Raw genomic sequence first — 20144 nt, 5'->3', positions numbered from 1 at the left:
TAGGTTGGGTAGGGTTAGGGTTAAGCTTAAGGTTAGGTTCGGTAGGGTTAGGGTTAGGGTTAAGGTTAGGTTAGGTAGGGTTAGGGTTAGGGTAACGAACGACACTTAATGACAGCCTTCATGACACCTTATTTATGCTAATGACAGGTGTCGTGTCATAATAATTAAAAAACTTCAAGTAAAGTGTTAACAACACATGTCCACTTAGCAACGAGCACTGTATGTGGGAGAGTAGGGGAATTCTTCATAAAGTCATAATTGTGTTGCCTTGTTTATTTGAATAGCACAAGTGCCTTCAGTCATTATTGATGGCTGCTTGCAGAAAACTAATCCAGAATACATAATGTCATCTGTCAAAACTAGGGGCTTTTTTGACAGACCTACACATCTCTGTAATTTCTCAAAGCTGCATCACATGTATAAATGGATCAGAATCAGTTCACACATAATGCTTTAAAGAGGTTATAGTAACTACTGACCTGGGTCTTGTTGCTGGACCATCTCTGACAGATCTTGCTGGTGAATGTAGAGAACCAGACCTCCGGCAGCAAACAAGAAAAACAAGAGCAAGCAAGGAAGCCTCCTCCTTCGTCCACGCAGAACACCCACCGCCATCTTTAACTTGGTCCAAAACATGATGCGGCACGGTCAGGAGCTAATGTTGTGAGGTCTGCAACCAATCAGAGAGAGTGGAAAATGAAACTATTGCATCTTTATTGAGAGTAATGATATAAAACAATATTCACACAATGGAATAAAACACGGAAAATATGTCTAACCTTTCTGATACTTGCTGTAGTTTCGAATTGTTGTTTCCCCCCCATTTATTACAATTAAGGATTTAAAATATGGTTTGAAACTAAATGTATGAACTTCAACCATGTCTCAGAGAAGGCAGGAAACATTGGTCCTCATTTATCAACTGTTTGTGCGTTCAGATCTGAGTGTACAATGTGTATTCGATCATATTTACACTAGCTTTGGTATTTTGATATGAGCATACGCTACAATCAGATCTCACATTAGGTCTGACGTTGTGTACGCAATTCTGAGTGAGTGGATTTGTGATGCAGCACAGTAAAATCTGATTGAGTCCAAACATAATTAATAAACAAATCTCAGCAGACACGCATTCAGAACAGATCAAAACTGATTATTAAAACTAATTAAACAAGATAATTAGTTTTATTAACGATTTTATTTTATTTTTAGCCCTCCAGTGAGCGAATTGCACTCACTGGATGCCACAGACATTTGGTGTGTTTCAGTAGCAGGTCCGGGTTTATGCTAATGATGGCTCCGTTGCGTAAAGCGGCTATGATTTCTGACCTGCCCATTGAATCCTGAACACAGAAATTTGAAACACAGTTTGTGAAGCCGAGCTCCACAATTACATTATAAAAGGCTGAATGGCTTTTTGTATGTTTTAAGGAATACATTTATGACCTATTCTAAATAGGCTGATTTTGCTTTACACTGGCTTTAAGTTTAGTTGAGCTCAGTGGGTGGGGCCTCTGAACCAGGAATATGTAAGGGTGTAACATGTTAATGACGATCAAATTCTGCCGCTGCATTTATCAACACCTGATCATTTGTAAGTTGGGATTGGTCAACTACAAATGTTTCATAAATCACACGTTGGTCTTGTCAAACGACCAAATGTCCACTCAAATTTGCACCCATTTTAACATGTCTCTGCAGGGGGAAGCAGTGCACTGGTATTGGTGGGGATGGTGCGCTGCTGACCTCGACTCGAGACGTTGTGGCTCAAAGGGAGAAAGACTTTGAAGACCTCCTCAATCCCTCGGACACACCTCCGGTAAGGAAGCAAAGCCTGGGACTCAGGAGTGGACTCTCCTATCTCTGGGGCAGAAGCAGTAAAAAGCTCAGAGGTGCCAGAGCCCCGATGGTGGATGAGATCTGCCCAGAGTTCCTCAAGGACCAAAGTGTGGGGGTTTCATGGTTGACAAGACTCTGCAACAATGGTCCCCCTTGCCAAATGGACTGATGCAACAATAGGTCAGGGTCCTTCAGGGTTAATGGGAGTCCACATGTGCTTTGTTGACTTGGAGAAGGCATTCAACTTTGTCCCTCGAGGATTCTGGTGGGGGATTCTCCGGCACTATGGGGTATCAGATCCACTGATCTGGGCCATCCATTCTTGGTAAAACCGGAGTCAGATCTTGGTCCGCATTTGTTTCCAGTAAGGGTTGGACTCCACCAGGCCTGCCCTTTGTCAACGATTCTGTTCATAACTTTTATGGACATAATTTCTTGGTGCAACCAAGGCATTGTGGGGGTCCGATTGGGTGGCCTCAGAAATGGGTCACCTGTTTGCTCTATCAGGCCATCACCTTTAGCTCTCACTGGATCGATTCACAGCCGAGTGTGAAGCGGCCGGTATGATAATCAGAACCTCCAAACCTGAGTCCATGGTTCTCGACCGTGTCTTCTCCGGGTTGGGTATGAGTTCGTGTCCCAAGTGAAGTAGTTCAAGTACCTCTGGGTCTTGTTGACGAGTGAGGTAAAGATGGAGCATGAGAATGACAGGCGGATTGGTGCGGCAACTGCAGTGATTCCGAGTCTACACCGATCCTTCGATATACCGGTCGATCTTTGTTCCTACCCTCACCTATGGTCATGACCGAAAAGAACAAGATCATGGCTACAAGGGGCCAAAATGTGTTTCCCCAGAAGGAGCTGGAAAAAGTGGCCAGGGAGAGGAAAGCCTGGGTTTCCCTGAGAAGGATGTTGCACCTGCGACCCGACTACGCATAAGCGGGAGAAAATAGATGGATGGATGGATAAACTTTAAACAGACTGTAACCTATACATTTCACAACACACAGTCAGCTCTTATATTTCAATGTTCATAACTCATTTTTGCAAGAGTGTCAGATTTATATTGAAAAACAAGTATAAGCTTATTGGTTTTTAATTAAATCGTCTGCTGTTCAAATTATGTGCGGCAATGAGAGACAAGTGTGAAAAAGCCAGAAATCAAGCAAGAGGTGAGCACAGAGCAGAGCCTATAATTACATGCAACATCGCATAAGGGGTAGGCTGGAGTGCTTAATGCTATCAATGGCATGAGGGCAGAAAGACTTGATGTTTAACACATGAAGAAAGCACTAGTGTATGGGAACAAAACAGGAAGTTATGAAAGGAAGAACAACTCAAACATAAATCAATTTGTGACCCCAGCATTGTAACAAAATACAAAGTGCTACTACACGACTACGGTTCATCAAGAAGATTGAGGAAAGCATATTTATTTTCGTATTTTGTAATTCCAACAGATTTACAAAATAGTTTTACTGCTAGTTGTTAAAGTGAATAATACATAACATCTGTGAAACAACCAGCTGGCAAGGACACTTTTAATTTCTAATGATACAAGTGAAAGACTAAGGAGGACCAACTCTGCCATAATTAAAAACAAATGAATAAATACCTAAAAAATATGCCATAAGTAAATAAATAAATCACTAAATTTCTGCACGCAATTTCTGGTTGGGCCTTTTAATACACACACACACACACACACACACACACACACACACACACACACACACACACACACACACACACACACACACACACATCGTTTGGAGTAATTTATTATTTTATTTGTGCAGGCATTTCAGCACGGACAATGAAATGCTATGCAGGTAATGGGGCTGTCACTGGGATAAGTTTTTACCTATTGGTTTATCGGCGAGAGCAGCAAATACAGGCAGGAGCCAATGGTGGTTAATGAATGAATAAACAAATACAAATGCAATAAATAAATAGCATTCATATCATATATTTAGGTATTAAGTGACACATAAAAGTATTACCTGATTTATTTATAAATGGAATATATCTGGAGATGTTTATTTATTTATTGTTTTTTTTTTTAATTATGGCAGAGTGGGTCCTTCATAGACATAGAACACAAACCTGAGACACACATGATGAACATAATCTTGTTACATTTATATGTGAGATTAAAGATTAAACAAACCTGTTTAATTAAAGTCATGTAACTTGGTCCTCTAAATACTGCAGATGTGACCAATATGCTAACGTTGTTCTAAAATATAAAATACTCTTTTCAGTAATGCCCTACACTCGGGTGACCGTGGCTCAGGTGGCAGAGGGGTCGTTTTCTGATCGGGAGGTTGGGGGTTTGATCCAGGTGTTGAAGAGTCCTTGGGCAAGACACTGAACCCTAAGTTGCTCCTCCCGGTGGTCAACTAGCACCTTGCATGGCAGCTCTGTCCAATTGGTGTGTGAATGAGCTGATATTGTAAAGCGCTTTGGTACACATATTTGGGCCTCTCCGGTGGGGGCCTGGCCCCTCTGTTGGTGGCTGGGCCACTGCATAGAGTAAAAGCACATCAAGATGGTGCGGTCGGGCGTGGCGGTGGGTCTCGGGGGGGCTTTGCCGGGGTCTCTCCTTGCGGGGTCTTTCCGGGCTGTGTCGGCCGGGTGGGGCGCGGGGGTGCCTCTCCCCCTTGGGTGTGGCTTGGTGCTTGCTTTGTCTCCTGGTGGCCTTGGGGGCGGGCCCCGCGGTGTGCGGGCCCGGGGCGGCCTGCCTCGCCGGTTTGGGGGGTGGGTGTGCTGGGGGGGTGCTGGTGTCCTCACCGGGGTTGGGGCAGGGTTGTTTGGCGCCTCGGGATGATGCTGTTTACTGGGGGGGCGGCGTTAGCTGTTCCGATGGTTGAGGTTGCTTTCGGCCGCCTGGTGGGTATGTCCTGCCATCTGCGGACTGGTGGGTGGGTCCGGGGCATCTTTGGCTGGGGGCTACTGTCCCGCGCTGGATGTGTGCCGTTGGGGTGCCTCCATCCCCGCGGTGGGGGTCGCCGGTTGCTCGCGGGCCGGCGGGGGGCGCTGCCCCGTGGCTTGCGCTGTCCGGGGGGCGGCGGGCCCTGGGCTGCTGGCCTTGTGCCGTCTGGGGCTGTGCGGTCCTGCTGGGCTGTGGCCGGGACCTGGGCTGGGGTGGGGGGCGCGTCCCGGGGGGCTTGGCCCGGGGGCTTGCCCTTGGGGGGTCCTGGTCCCTGGGGGTGCTCCTGGGGCCCGGGGTGCTTGGCCGGCTGGCCGGGCCGGTCCTGGCGGGGGTCTTCTGGGGCGGGTGGCGCGTGCCGCGCCCTTGCATACCTTCTGGTGTGGCCCCTGCTTGGGCAGTGTCGGGGTTAGATTAGGGGGCCACATCCCGGCGGGGCGGTCTGGCTTGGCCTCTGGAGGGGGCCCTGGCTTTAAAGAACTGAAGCTCGTGGCGCGGGCGGCATCAGCATCTGGGGCGCCCGGGGTGGCTAGGTTGGGGTGCCTGGGGACCGGCGGGGGGACTCCCAGCGGCCCCCTGGTGCCTTATGCGGCTTGGGGTGTGGTCGTTCGCCATGGGCGGGCTGCTCCTTGTGCTGCATCCATTCCGGGTCCTCCTGGCCTGGGGTCGGGTCCTTGCTGGCTCTGGGCTCACCGGCGGGTGCCCGCCGGCTGCCCGTTCGGCGTGGTTCTGGTCGTCTGCTGGGCGTGGGCTTTGGCTCCTCCGCTGGGGTCTCGGGCGGGGGGCTCTCTGGGCCCTCCCCTCGGGGGGCTGGGCGCGGGGGTGTGGGTGGTGGTGGGGGGTGGGGGGCTGGGGGGCCTGGGGGTTGGGGGTTGGAGTCGGTGGCGTGGTGCGCTGGGTCCTTGGCTCCTTGGGGGCTTTTCGGGTGTGTATGGGGGGGGCAATGGCAGCCTCTCGGCTTGGGACCTTGGGGGCGTTCGGGGGGCTGCTTGGCCGTGGGGTGGTCGCCGGGGGCCCCTAGATCTCTCGCTCTTTTTGCTGGCCCGACTGCTTCTTCGGGCCCGGGGGCGGCTCATGGGTTTTGCAGTAGCGGCTCTTGGAATCACATTTGTCATGGACGCACTGGCCTCGGGCTGTGGGATAACACTCATACTGGGCTCAACCATAGACACGTTGTTCCCAAATACCTGTTTTATGTAACTTCCACTCACTTCCTCCTCTGCTCACAGCCACCACCATTATTCCTAAGCCGCACACTGGTCACCAGACTGGCTTGATAACACAACAATAAGCACAATATACACAACCACAATTTCACATCACATCACTTGAAACTTATTGATTATTCCCCACCCATTCGTTTTCCTATCTTGTATCCCTCCTCCCTGTTAACTCCCCCCCCCCACCCCCCTCACCCTGGTGTAACACTGCCCTCTCTCTTTTACATCCTCCCTTTAATAAAGTATTTACCCTTCCCTAGGGAGGGCTGGTGATGGTCACAATTATGCAATGAAATAAATTCATTTATTTAATTGCAATAATAAAATATGCATTGCTGTTAAAAGATTGCACTTCTTGTAGTGTTAACCTTCAACAGCATGTGCAAACAAGGTGAAAAGAAAGAAAAAAAAAAAAAAAAAAAAAAAAAAAAAAGTAAAGCGCTTTGGGACATACTTCAGTGTGAGGATAAAGCGCTATATAAATCAAGTCCATTTACCAATTCATATTACCTGCAAATTTAAATTATCTTATTTAAAATGTGACATCATTATATGTTTTAGTTCTGTATTTTGTTTATTCTTTTTCCAGCATACAATTGTTATATTTTAATTATACCCCAACTAAAACTTACAGATTTTTCTTATATTTGTGTTCATTTTCAATTAGGGATTTTATTAATTTCTTAAGTTTTAAAATTTGGCCTCACTGAGAGTTAAATTTATTATTAACTGTGAACTGCATTAAAGCAATACACAATCCATAACATGAATGCACTTTAGATGATAGGTCTAAAGCCGAGTAATAAACATAGTTATTACTAATTTGTGTAATTAGTGTCTTTAGAGTAATTTATATCAACATTTAGCTTTCAAATTTATGCCATATGATACAGTATGTGGGCATTGCCATTTTCTAAATTTCAGCTAATCACTGTTCATATATCATGTCTACATCATGTCAGGACGACTCTTCATGTTTATGTTAACCTAGAGTCTGTGGAGACCAGAGTTGGAGTCAATTTATACTTGATAATTCATTACAACTAAGGCATAATTATAATTTTAATTTGAAAAATATGTTGCTGTCGTAATCGTAATGAAACGGTAGTTGAGTTCAGATAATTGACTTTGAAATTGTGATTGCCATGAACATTCTATAAATATTGACTATTATAATTTACCGCAAAACATGAGAACCATGTTACAGTTCTACACATGTGTGGTTAACAATTATTAAAATATGTTTCATATCAAGCTTTCCCACATCTTACCATTCAAAACGTTTTTAAATCTGTAGGTATACTGACACAAAATAGGCTCAGACACCCACACCAAAAGTATTAAAACCTATATTTTCATTGATTAGGAAGCCTAACAATGTAACCAATAGATAGGAAAAAAAAATTAGATGATAGATATTTGCTTTTAGTGTATTTTACATCTGATTTAAGACCCGTTATTATAAGAGATACTAACAGAAAGCTAACACAAGAGGGTTATTAACTAGTTTATTTATTGTAATTGAACCTTTGTAATTGATAACATAATTGTAATTGACTTTCAGGAGAAAATTCCTAATTACAAGTAATTTCATTGTAATTGGAAAAAATGCTGGTCACTGTTATGATATTTGAATTATAATTGAACATGGGTAATTAAAAAGGTAATTGTAGCTGAAAAATGTAATTGACCCCAACTCTGATGAAAACTCATTCTTACTACGAAGGTTTATATAAAACAGTTTTTCATTTGAACTATATTTGTTTGTAATGTGGGTTAAATATACCTCCAATGCTTCCTCTGCCACAGGTTAATGTGTGTGTGCACAGTATAAACGAGAAATAATTAAGTCAGAGTTTATTTTGAGATCCTTACCTTCATCCAATGAGAGTATTCAGTTTAAACAAAGCATTGTGAAGGAACTGTTTAGAGATTCTTGAAGCAGAAAGGATGCACTAGCACCTCACGTAGGTAAATAAAGAAATGTGGGTTGTGTGTGCAGGATACAGTTCAGTAAACATGATTCCAGTTGGACTAACAGGAGTGCAGACCAGCTCTGACGTCTGTTAAATACAGCAGAAAGACTGAGCCACATCTGTCTTCAAATTAATATGCAAATAAGCCTTGGTTACCACTCAGCCATGTGTTTCCATAGCACACAAATAAAATTGGCTTCCCTTCAGTGATATCAGGGGCTTAAAAACCACATCACACTCTGTGCTAAAATCAGCTGTTGAATATATATTTTTAACAACGAATACTAACAAAATATAAAATAATGCAGACAAACTGTTGCGATGCATTTTGTATTTGCTAGCATTTCAATCTGGACTTTAAGATTTGTTTATGCATTGTAAACAACACAAATAATAAAATATGGTATAAATAATTTAAAAAACTAACTTTATTCTACAAGGCTGGTAGCTGGTACTGTTACACATACTGATCAAATGGAAAAAGAAAAGTAAACATAATGGGTTTAGACATTTCAATACAGTATGGTTATAGCAACTTGGGTTTCAAGATTTAAGACATACAAGTTTGCGTGTTCTCTTGAAGCACAACTTACATTTTGACTTTATCTAATTCTCTACTTGACTGTCTGTCCTAAGACTAAAACAATCAGAAAAAACACAATCTTAAAACCTGCCTAACTGAGATTAAAAACATAAGTGCTGAGCGAACAAAATCTGTCACGGATGATTCATAAGGTTGTGAAACTGTTGAGGTAAAAGTATAAATCTATTAATTCGGTCCACAGTGTATTCAATCAGTGCAGATATGTGTAGTCTTTCAACCTGAAACCCACTTCTATTATTGTTGGTAACCATGATTTGGCAAATCCGCCTTGCCATATAAATTCAGCAATATGCAGCATTTGAAGTAATTTACACTGATAGTCAAAATGATGTATTTGGAGAAAAGAGAAAAAATGATTATAAGTCAAATGATATGTTGAGATTGTTTATAGATGTTTGTGTAATGATGTCATGTTTCTGCGCTTTGATCCTGTTTGTCTGCTTGTACTGTCCTAAAAACTGTACTTGGCCATTAAAACATTTCTGATTCTGATTCTGATTGAGTCTCAGCCGCTCCTCAAACTTTCAGTCAACCCACTTCATTTGCCTGAGCATGAAAATGAAGTGGCGATGAATGCAAAACATTGACTGCAAAAGTGCTAATCAAAACACAATCCATAAGTATGCATTTATTAAACATATGCTGTTTTTAGCTTAAATCTTATGCTATAAAAATGATACAAAGTGAAGTGACTTTTGGGAGCTCTTCTTTGGGAGCCTCTCAAAGAAATGCCAAAATTTGAACAACTTCAATGGAAATCTAACTATTTTTAGAAAGATATGTTCTCTGAGCAGACAAAAGCTGGCTTTCCATTACAGATTTTTGCTAAATAAAAGCAATATTTCTAAATGTTGACAAAGTGTAATTGCGCTTTGTTCCATTGAATGTTGTTTTGGAGAGGAGCATCGTAGCTCCTGTGAAATCTCATCCTGCGAGACTTCGCTGCAGAAAGATGGACACTTAAAACCTCCTTAACACTTTGTTCTTTTGTTGTTTCACATCTAATGTGACACTAATCATTTTAAAGTATAATGCTAAGAAATGTCCCGGTCTCCTCTTCTGTTTACACATACCGCGTCATGTTTTCTCGGAGAGCAGTGGTCATGTGACTCGGTACGTCACGTTCTATTCGTGGAAAAAGTGTTTCCATATGCTTTTGCAACACATTTCAATATCAAAACCTCTGAAGTTCCTCCTCATGAAAGCGTCAAAAGTTTTTTGTGATATTTGAGTGATTTTGCACATCTCCAAGGGTAATAGAAACACAGCTAAAGACAAGTTTTAAAGAGGCTCACTCACAGTGTAAAATAAGCTTAGTGGCATACTGTATGTCCTGCACTTTGGAGTTATAATTACATTCTCTCTCTTCTAAAACACTTGGCAGGTCCCACAGGTCCTGGTATCATATCTTAGTAAAGAGAAAAAGGTTGAAGAAGGCTTTTGATAGAAGGTAGAACGTTTCAGTCATTTTAACTTACAGAACCATGTTTATCTCACTGACAGCGAGGCAGGTTGCAAATCCTTTTGGTTGTGTTTGTGAGTAAACCTTCAGCATTTTACTTTCAAGTCGGACACACCTGATAATTGATCATGCATTGGCAGCTTGCATTTGGAATGATAAAAAAAATAAATCACTGCAACTGCCATGTTGCACAAGCAAGTCATCATGATCAAACCGAAAGTCACTGTCATCGCCTTTATATTGTATTCCACTTCTAAACAGAGGTACATGAAGAGATATGACACAACACATCTCATTTTCTGCAGGGAAACTACTCCTCTGGTGTCTGCAGATGATTCTGCTTTTGATGTTCATGTGTAATACTCATTAAAGAAATGGACATCGCAATATAAAGATGCTCGATAAACATTTACATACAAATAAAAACGTTGTTACGTAAATAAAAGTAGTTTCAGAGGGAAAAATGTGAGGAGTCCACTACAGAATAATAATATTAATATGTGTAAAAAACACACATAAAGCCAGGAAAAAAATCTAAGCTTTTTTGTTTTGTTTTGTTGTTAAGCTTTTTAAAACTGCATATTAAAATGCAAGATGGAGTGGAAAACTAAAGGTATTAATAGAAATATTGTGCAGACCTTTAATTGCTACGTAGTATTTTTGAGGCGTTCTTTGATTTGACTTCAGCTCTACTACTGTTTCATTTGTCTATGGTCAGGTCTGCCCGATGCTTGAGTGTAAGAGTATAACAGCTAAAAGGATATCAGCAGAACTGTCATTCTAAATGTCCTGTATTGCATTGTTTTGGGTAACAAATGCAAAGTTGACATGCGTGTAAACTCCAATTTCAAATATATCAGGACTTAAGCCTGTACATCCATTTTAAGGACATTCATTTTCATTTGCACAGGTTAGAATGGAGTTACAGCTAAAACTGTTTTGTCTTCTGACAAGGCTTCCCTCCAGGAGTGATTTAATAGATTTTGTTTTTACCATTAGTGTAGGAGAACATTTGTGTGTTCTGGTACTTAACAAGAGAGCCTGGCTGGTCTCCATTCTAATGTATTCCAAAGGAGTGCTATTGGATTTAGTCAACTAAAGTTCATATATACTAAACTGGGACTTTGGACTTTGTTTTGTGCCAAAGTGTGCAGTCAATTACTTTCTGTTGGGTTTACCCTCCACGCAGTGCTTGTGGACTCCTGTGAATGTGCTGCGGCCTTCATCCTTCTCCTCATCTTCAGCTGCCTCTTCATTCACAAATGTTCCTGTTTGACACTCATGAACCTCCTCATTCCCTGATCTGTGTGTTTGCCATGGATTCCTGCACTTTATTATAAGGCTTTCTGCTTTAATCTGCATCTTGACAATATGCTGTCAAATGACGCGCTTAAAGAAGCATCTATTTGGTTTGGCTTTGATCAACAAGTTCAATGATATTCTGTCTGATAGAGTAAATTGTACAAATAAAGACCAGACAAAAAAACAGGTTAAAATTAAGTACATTTTGTTTGTTAATAGATTATGTATATTTACTTTCTGATTTGCCATATGAACACGGAAACACATTTTAAAGTACTTATATTGGCAAGAAAAAAAAATCCATATCAATGCATTCCTACTTGCTCTACTTTCTGGAGCTCTCTGCTCATACTATTAGTACATGTTTTATCTGTCAGAGCGTTATTTTAACATTTCATATTGCACACTCCCCTCTGCTCTGGAACTGTCCATGAGATCAAAATGGGTTCAAGCTTTTTCTGTTTAGAAACTGTTTTCTTTCACACATTTCCCTCGTCTCCACTATGTTTCCCTGAATATCTCCTCTCTCCCTTCTTCCTCTTCGGTGTGCAGCACAGCTTGCTGTTTGTGTAGCCCCTCCCATTTCCACTCCTCTGTTGAGATGCAGACAGAGTAACACATAGGGCCTGTACTACAAAGCTGGATACGTATATCTGGGATCTCTCTCCATTAGCAGCTTCACCTAACCAAACATTCTCTGTCACAGAGAAGGTGTACTACAAAGCAGGATATCAACAACACGCTCACTTAAGCCAGGTGATTTCAGCCTGGTGACGTGCCCACTCCAGTGATAGGGGTGGAGAAACCAGGCAGACTTATGTCACAGCTGAGGAATAATTCTTTAAAAATATGAAGAATTAAAATGAATGCTAAACAATTACTTGTAATCTAATCACAATTGAGATATGAGAACATGTGATTATATAATCACAAAAAAGGCTTGGATTTGCAATTTAAATATACATGCGGGTCTGTCCTCTGGATTCCGTTTCATCACGGTTATCATTGCCCTGAAAGTCTGTACCTGTGTGTGTATTGCTGAGAGGGGTGTGTATGCACTGCATGTTTGGTCACTTGACCATCCAGCGAGCTGAAGGGGACAGGGATTATGACCAATATAAGCCATAGGCCAGATATGCCCCTCGTACACCCCCATAGCCATAGTAACCCTCATCCTTTGAATATCGACACCAAAATGGCACCAAATGAAAGCTGAGATTCTAGTCTGTGAATTTTTAGGGAAAACGGGAACCATTAAGAAAAGTTTTCATGACTTTTGAGTTTGTGCCATGACAAAATTTAGTTTAAGGGGTCTCATTACTTAAAACAGTATAACTCTTTACATATTACATTGATTTGGTATTGAATAATATTTCTCTTGGTGTATCATATGTCAAATTGTGTCAAACATTGTGTATTCATGATCCATACACTGTTTGTTAACCAGGCAAGAAGTATCATTACACCATTTATCAAATCACAATCACAATATTGTTTAACGTAATCACAATTGCAAAATTTTCCCAAATTGTGCAGCACTAATTAAAGTCCATAATTCAGGCCAAAAAAACACTGTTGAATGAATGAATGAATGAATGAATGTATTGGTCTGAAAGCGTCTGACACACACAGGCTACATCAGCTGACTGATCCAGGTCAGTCCATCAGATTTAAATCTATACGTTTCCTATAGGATGTCATCAGTAAATGAAAGGATTGCATCGATGTCTAAATATTCTCTCTCCTGTCAGCGTCACATCAGATCCACACAGAGACGTGTTCACAATGATCCTCATTTTATTGGACAGGTTGTTTTCTAAGAGTTGGTCAGGAGGCGGGGCTTTCATACTCGCTCATATCCTAGCCAAAATAAAAACCTGGACCCGAGCAGGTTAGTCGTTGAGTCAAAGTTACCATGGTGATTTAGCCCTGTAAGTGAACCAACGTCATAGTACAGCACATACGCAGGGGCGTAACACCACATTTTGTGCCCCTGGTACAAACCATCTTGTTGGGCCCCTCCTGTAAGTTTTAACAGTGCACTTTTTTTTCGCCCAGTATCATGGTCCAAGTTCACATTGTACTGAGATTGTATATGCACAGTACCGGAAAATGCATTTTTGCTAAAAAAAAAAAAAAAAAAATCATTTTTGTTTTCAAAGTGAATGAAAACATGTTTTATTTGTTTATTGAATTACGTTAGGGTTAGGGTTATAATCTCATTACGGAGGTAAACTGAGTACGTGACACCGGAAACTATACTAGTATTCTTATATGAGCTTTCTTTTTTATTCACATTAACCCAGAAGTTCCCAACCTTTTTCGGGTTGTTGATCACAAATGTCCGGCGACCCCAGAGACATTTTTTTTTCTAGAATTTGTTTTTGATCATGTTTCTGAAAGTGTTACAAATAGAGAGTAGCCAGGATTAGTAACAAAGTGACAAGTGCGCCATCTCATATTTTTTTCATTTTATTTGAACTAGATTTATATTTGAGAAAGTTAAAGTATAGGATAGTTATTTGATATTTAATGTGTGTGATGTGTATTTGAAAAACAATAATTAAAAAAATGTATAAATAGAATTTTAATCTGTTTACCTATGTTTTTTTTGTTTTGTTTGTTTGTTTTACCAATTACTAGACATATAAACCCCATTTTAATTCCAGGCTGACGACACATAGGGTTCTGACTCCAAGGTCGAAAAAAGCTGCAATAACCTAATGACTCCATATCCATTGCTTGTATTTTATAAATCTGATCTACTTCTGATCTGATTATTTATTTTTTGGGGGTAGGGGGGTATAACTAACACACAAACAAAGCAAACGTCTATAACGGTTAATAAAAGGTAAATATACAATAATTAGAATCATATGTGACACTCTGGCAACTTATTTTGTTGATGGCAGTTGATGGCAGTAAAATTTAGTCTTCAAAATATTTATTTTTTTTTTTTAAATAACTTGATTTCCAAAGGAATGTTCCAGCATTTAAATGCGCGTGGATGTAGTTAATTTTAAACAAAATAATATATTACCTATAAAAAACGTGAGTGTTTTAAAACTCACCTCTGAAGAATTGAGTAAGCTGTTGCTTTCCCTCATTTCACCTCCTCTCCCTTTCTTTAAGTGTTTGGCTGACTTCTGAGGGCCCCCCCTGCCTTGGGCCCTGGGTACTCAGTGCCCAGTCCATGCCCCTGCACACACGTAATAAATCTCAGAAGTTAGCAGGATAAAAGGAAATCCAGCTCTGTAGTACAGGCCTCTACTGACCAATCAGAAGTGGCTGAAAAAGAAAAACAAATCAGTTCCAAATCAAGAACGTGCTTACCTCTTTCACTTTATCTCGTTCCAAATTTTAGGTGCGCACATGTGCATTACAGCACCTTACCCCGATTATGTGCACCCCTGCTAATGAGCACAAATCAAACACTGGATGTACAAAACATCAGTTAGAAATTGAAAGCCATTTTCTTTCACACCTTCTATCCTATTTCTAATCACCTTTCTCTTTTGACGGGTAAACTTTGTAGATGTCCTAGAAAGTGTTCTGGTGATGTTTTCTTTTCCAGCATTTATATATAGCCTCATTAGTTTGTCAGAGGATTTGAACAAGCATTGGCAAGCAAACAAAAAGCAATAGGAAACAGTTGCTATGGCTGCTTTATGAATTAATGATGATAAGCAAGTAGAATTTGACGAGTGTATAATAGTGGCTGGTATAGGACCATGCTCAAAGCATTACTAATTGTCTTTATTTATGACAGCTAAAGATTTCTCTGGTAAAGGCATGTATTTGACATGGCGTTGTGATGAGCCTTTACAATCAGGTATTCAAGCCTGCTCGTTGTCGTTCACAACCGTTTACTAATGGAAAAGGTCTAAAGCCATTTTATGAATGAATCTACTTAAAAGTAGCAAAATGGAAATGTAGACACTATATAAAAAACAGAACAAAAACCTTGTCAATAGCCGCAGTGAAAGCAGCATCGAAGGCAAAGACTTCACCCAAAATGAGGCGGATACATGAATAGAAAAGTGTCAGTGTTGTAATTAAGTGAAGCATCAGTGTGTGATCATCTCATGATTTTGCGCATTAACAGTCTGCTATTTTCTTGCCAGCATTCCTTATTTTTTGCTTATGCTTCAGCAACAATATTGTTGTAGATTTTTATTCATTTTCATTAAGAATTGTGTCTCATGGTAACGTAAGATGCCCTGCACGGTTTCTCTGTGTTTGTGATTGGTCAGACGCTGTAATCTCCACCCATTTTATGTGAGCGGATATATATACAGTTTGAAATCACGTTGCTTAAGTTAACCTGTTGATAACTTGCTTCATAGTACAGCTGCTCTGTGATGGTGAGCGTTTGGTTAAGTGAAGCCCTCTAAAGACAGGCATACACTGCGATTTTTGGCCCACTTTGAGCCGATTTTTGACTTGTGTATTTTTGGGATCGTGCGAGTCTCTGCTAGATCGTGTTATGCATCGTGTAGTATACATGGGGTCATGAAAAGTGATTAACACCTCACAACCAGCTCCCAATCAGCAATCGTAAGGTCGTAAGCAAATCAAACATGTTTGAAATCCAGACGTTCCTTGTGAGGGTATCTCACAGTTGAAGCAGTGCCAAGGACCGGCTTACCGTAAACTCTCACACTGCGTATGCGTGAACACCGTAGGACAGCTGTAAAATTGACGGACTGTACTGCCCACGTCTGTCCAGTCAGCTCCTGGTTCATAACATCACAGTCTTTTCTTTTTAAAGCTCTTTTTGCAGAGATTTGCGAGTGTCGCTCCACTTCCAGGTTCTTCTTCTTCCTCTGTTTTATTGGCGACGCTTCAGAGTTCTTTTTCTTCTTCTAATTTGTATGTTGCATTTCCGGAAACAAGACCTCGACGTGTTGTCTATGAACATACAGTGAGAACAGTCAGATCGTGTTGGTTCATTTAGTATGAGCTGCGCACATTCGGGCTCTGCACATGAGTCACACAGTTTGAGCTGGAGCTGAGTACAGCAATTGAAAAAAATCACACAGTGTAGCTCAGCCTTTAAGGAGCGATATCCCGGATATCTTAATCCAGCTTCGTAGAACATGACCAATAATTTCTTTCCCATGATTTATAATTTAATTATTTTTCTGCCATTGTTTAGTTATCCCTTCTCAGTAAGTCTTTATTTACTTGTGTGTGGTTACTAGTTATTTTGATTCTTGTGATAACTCTTGTGTCTTTGGGTCCGTCTAAATATTCCCTCCTATCTCCTTTCCTATCCACTTTTCCTTAACCCCCAGAAGTGTTTAAGTGGTGGCCATGATAAAGAGTGTTCCAATTCTCTTAAAGCTAAGGAAAGGAGGCTCAATGTTTCCTTTATAACCTCTTTTAGCCTAGGAAACATTGATGTATCCTTTACCAAAGGAGACCAGATAATGCTAACACAAATCATTGCGTCATCAGAGCGTTCACGTAAAATCACGAAGACTGAAAAGGGACGGGGATCATGCAAGTTATCAATGCAGTAATATGCCTTAAACAACTTTAAATAATCTAAAACCCATATCTTGTGTCATTGTACCATGATGATTCACTTTTTAAATGCTTGTAAGAAATCCCTTTAATAATGAAACAATATGTTGTAATATGCAATCCTGATTTCATCTGGTTGAAACTCGGTAGCGTAATTAAGGAACCAACCTGACATAACTGATTTACATTTGATAAAGATAGGTCAATTACAAACCGAGATATTAATTTTATAAATGTCACCAATGATGATAATCTTTTTGATTTTTGAAACTCATCCAGGATCAGTATATTGATTTGAATTCCCTTTAAAATGTAGTAGAATCTTCCATGGCGTAAGGTCTTCTGGTTAATTTCTTTTTCAAAATCTGTTAAGTACTTTTGGCATAATTATGCTTACAGACAAATAAATAAATAAATGCTGGTGAAAACATTATTTCCTTGGTGGAGGTAAAAAAAACCAAAACACGTTTTAAGTGTTACTGTTTTCTTATCAGGGTTTTTACAAAGTTGATTGATGGGTAGGTCTGGGTAAATTATGAATGAGCTGATGGACAACATTTATTGTTCACAATTATGTTACAATACTAAAATAAATAGTGTCAAAACCTTTATTTACATATACCTTTAATAGAGAGACAATCATGAATTATGGTGGAGTACAAGGCTGAGATCTAAGGAAGAAATAGGCAGTGGAATTTTTTATGCCTTCACACAGACAGACAGATGGTGCAACGCTGGTGCAACTCAGCTCTGAGAAGGTTGTCAGATAGGGCACAAGTAATCAAGGGGAAGGTTGGCGTTAAAGGAATCAGATGTCCAGGCAATATCTGAGGTGAACGGAGTGTAAAATTTAGTCAAGCAGGCATGCATGTTGGTTAAAAACATTTTGCTGGATGTCTCAGCTTGTCTACAATTTAAGTGGGATCAACATTGTGTATAATGCATATAAACATGCAGTGTGCTAGTGTCACACCAAACACTGAAGATGACCTCATATTGCTTGAAGATGACAGAAATTAGCTAACAATGTTTCAGGGAGCTTCATGGTTTATGCTATTTAATGTAATTCTTCTCTGACTCTTCCAACACCACCTCCTCCAACCATTCACTGCTCTGTCTATTTGCGCTGTAGAGCCAAAGAGATATTAATGCTATTCAATCGTGTGCTGTGAGCTAATGCATTAGGTTAGGCAAATTGAGTCTGGATGGAGTGAAATTAAAATGTCAAGAACTTTAAGGGTGAATGAAACAACAAAGATCACAGATGTTTTTTTCACATGGATCTGTTTGAAACACCATCTGGCTTGTACTCTACATCAGAGGTTCTCATCTGGTGGATTGATGAAATGGATTCAATACAGTTTCCCTAATTTCAAAAGACTTTGAAAGTCTGGGTAGTAATTGAGTTATTTTTCAGCTTAAAGCATGGCTCAGCAACCCTGCTTCCAGCGCTATCTCAAATGGAACAAGGAATCAGTCACTTCATCAAGCCTGCGCTGAGTTAATGTATAAAGGGGTCCGCTGACGGCTAAGTTTCTTTTGCTAGTTACTGTGATTTTAAACATATTGTGATGCCGGTGAATCCGGCCTTAATGTTGTTCTGTGTTGCCATGTCTGGGTTGCCATGTTGGGTGTTTCCGTGTGTGTTTGCCGCCTTGAATTAATGTATGTGATTGTGACGTTTCCTTTTGTTCGGGACTGTGTCCTCACTCTCGCGTTAGTTCGTGGTTGGCGGGAGTAGAATGAGGATTAATAAGTGTTGGCGGGAGGAGGAGGAGTGTTAGTTCATGTTCTGACAGTGTGGATGGTATGTAACAGCACTGTGTGCGATTGTCCTGCTGCTCTGTAACCAGCAATTAAAAGCGACTTCTGACAAGACTTCAGCAATCCTTATTTCACAGCTCATCCACACTACAATATGTTGTTGTTTACAATGTATCGTACCTAGCAACATCACTGCTTACTACTAAGGAGTTTGTATCTTTGACTTAGGGCCCTATAAAATATATTTCGTCCCAAATTCCATTTTATTTTTCCCCAAATTCCTTGCTTTTCACTTTATTCTTTTAAGAAATATTTATTGTTTTTTAAAGAAGATTTTAGTTTTTAACTCCTGTGAGGAAACAAAATAAATACTAATAAATAAAAAACTCATAATTAAACAAAAAATGTAAGTCAAAAATAAAGTAAGATATAATTAAAAGGTGGATATAAATTGTAGTTAAATGGATTATTCTGACTGCCCCTTTTCAATTATTTATATGTCATATAAAAATGTATGAAAACAGCATTAATGTCACCCAATTTTCTCTCAGGGATCAATGGTTTACTGAATCTGATCAGGTTTAATGATTAGGTTTTGATCAACTTAGTTTAAATTAACCTAATTTAAATTATCCTGTCTTCTGTAGATCTGATGAGATGTTGTTAGAATGTAACATTCTAATAACATTGCTCTAACGGACTTTTATTTTTAAACCGGAAGTTCCCACTGAAATGTTTGTACTTGAGGTAGCCTGCTGACTGTGAATGTTTACCTTCGAGACACGGACAAAAGGCTGGAATAAGAAGAACTAATAACTTGGACTGAGTTATTCTTAGTTAGCCAGACACAACAGTTCCAACACTGAGCAGGGGAAGATGATTTACCGCCGCGCTACACAAAAAACGGTCCGAGCTTTCAGGGGGGAGGGCGGTTCACTTAATAAGCGGTCCCAGGAAACATTTTGAAATGAAATCCACGTTAACTGGCTGATTGTTGTTGTAGCTGCTAAACTAGCATGTACTCAATGGGATCATGTCTGAGCCGAGTTAATGCGTAAGGGGTCGGCTGACGGCTAGGTTTGTTTTGCTAGGTACTGTGATTTTAAACATAAGTTGTTGTTCACAATGTGTCGTTTTTGGATGTTGGATTTACTGCGTCCTTTCAGATTTTTATGCGTCAGGGACGCAGGACGTATACCTAGCAATAGTGTTGGGGTGGTCAAGACCGGTCTTGGTCTCGAGACCGGTCTCGAGACCAAATTTTAAAGGTCTTGGTCTTGTCTCGGTCTCTGAAGCATTTTGACTCGGTCTTGTCTTGGACTCGGGCTGCCCGGACTCGGGATTTTCCGTCAAGACCATTCGAGACCAGCACTAATTCCTGCTATTTTTAACCTTTTTTATAATGTGATAATAACACGGAGAAGAACGGGATAAAACAATCCTTTAGTCATTATTTAATCCACCCCGTATAATGACCGCAACCTTCCTTAATGTGACTGTGTGTGTGTGTGTGTGT

The 20144-nt window shown here is 40.4% G+C and overlaps 1 protein-coding gene across 2 annotated transcripts in view; it reads right to left on the bottom strand.

Moving 5' to 3' along the window:
• chst8 (carbohydrate (N-acetylgalactosamine 4-0) sulfotransferase 8) overlaps positions 1-20144 on the bottom strand; it is a 344887-nt gene that overhangs the window by 232733 nt on the left and 92010 nt on the right. Inside the window, exon 1 of one of the 2 annotated variants that reach the window (XM_028436864.1) lies at positions 480-636. The exons of the other annotated variant lie outside the window; for it this stretch is intronic. Within the exon in view, the coding sequence (XP_028292665.1) occupies positions 480-636 (157 nt within the window). Of the gene's footprint in view, positions 1-479; positions 637-20144 lie in introns of those variants that run through there. 2 annotated transcript variants of the gene reach the window in all.

The sequence above is a fragment of the Gouania willdenowi genome, chromosome 3 (genome assembly GCF_900634775.1).
Source record: "Gouania willdenowi chromosome 3, fGouWil2.1, whole genome shotgun sequence".
Taxonomy (NCBI): Eukaryota; Metazoa; Chordata; class Actinopteri; order Blenniiformes; family Gobiesocidae; genus Gouania; species Gouania willdenowi.
The sequence above is the reverse complement of the archived record's forward strand: the minus strand, read 5'-3'. Positions and strand labels throughout refer to the sequence as shown.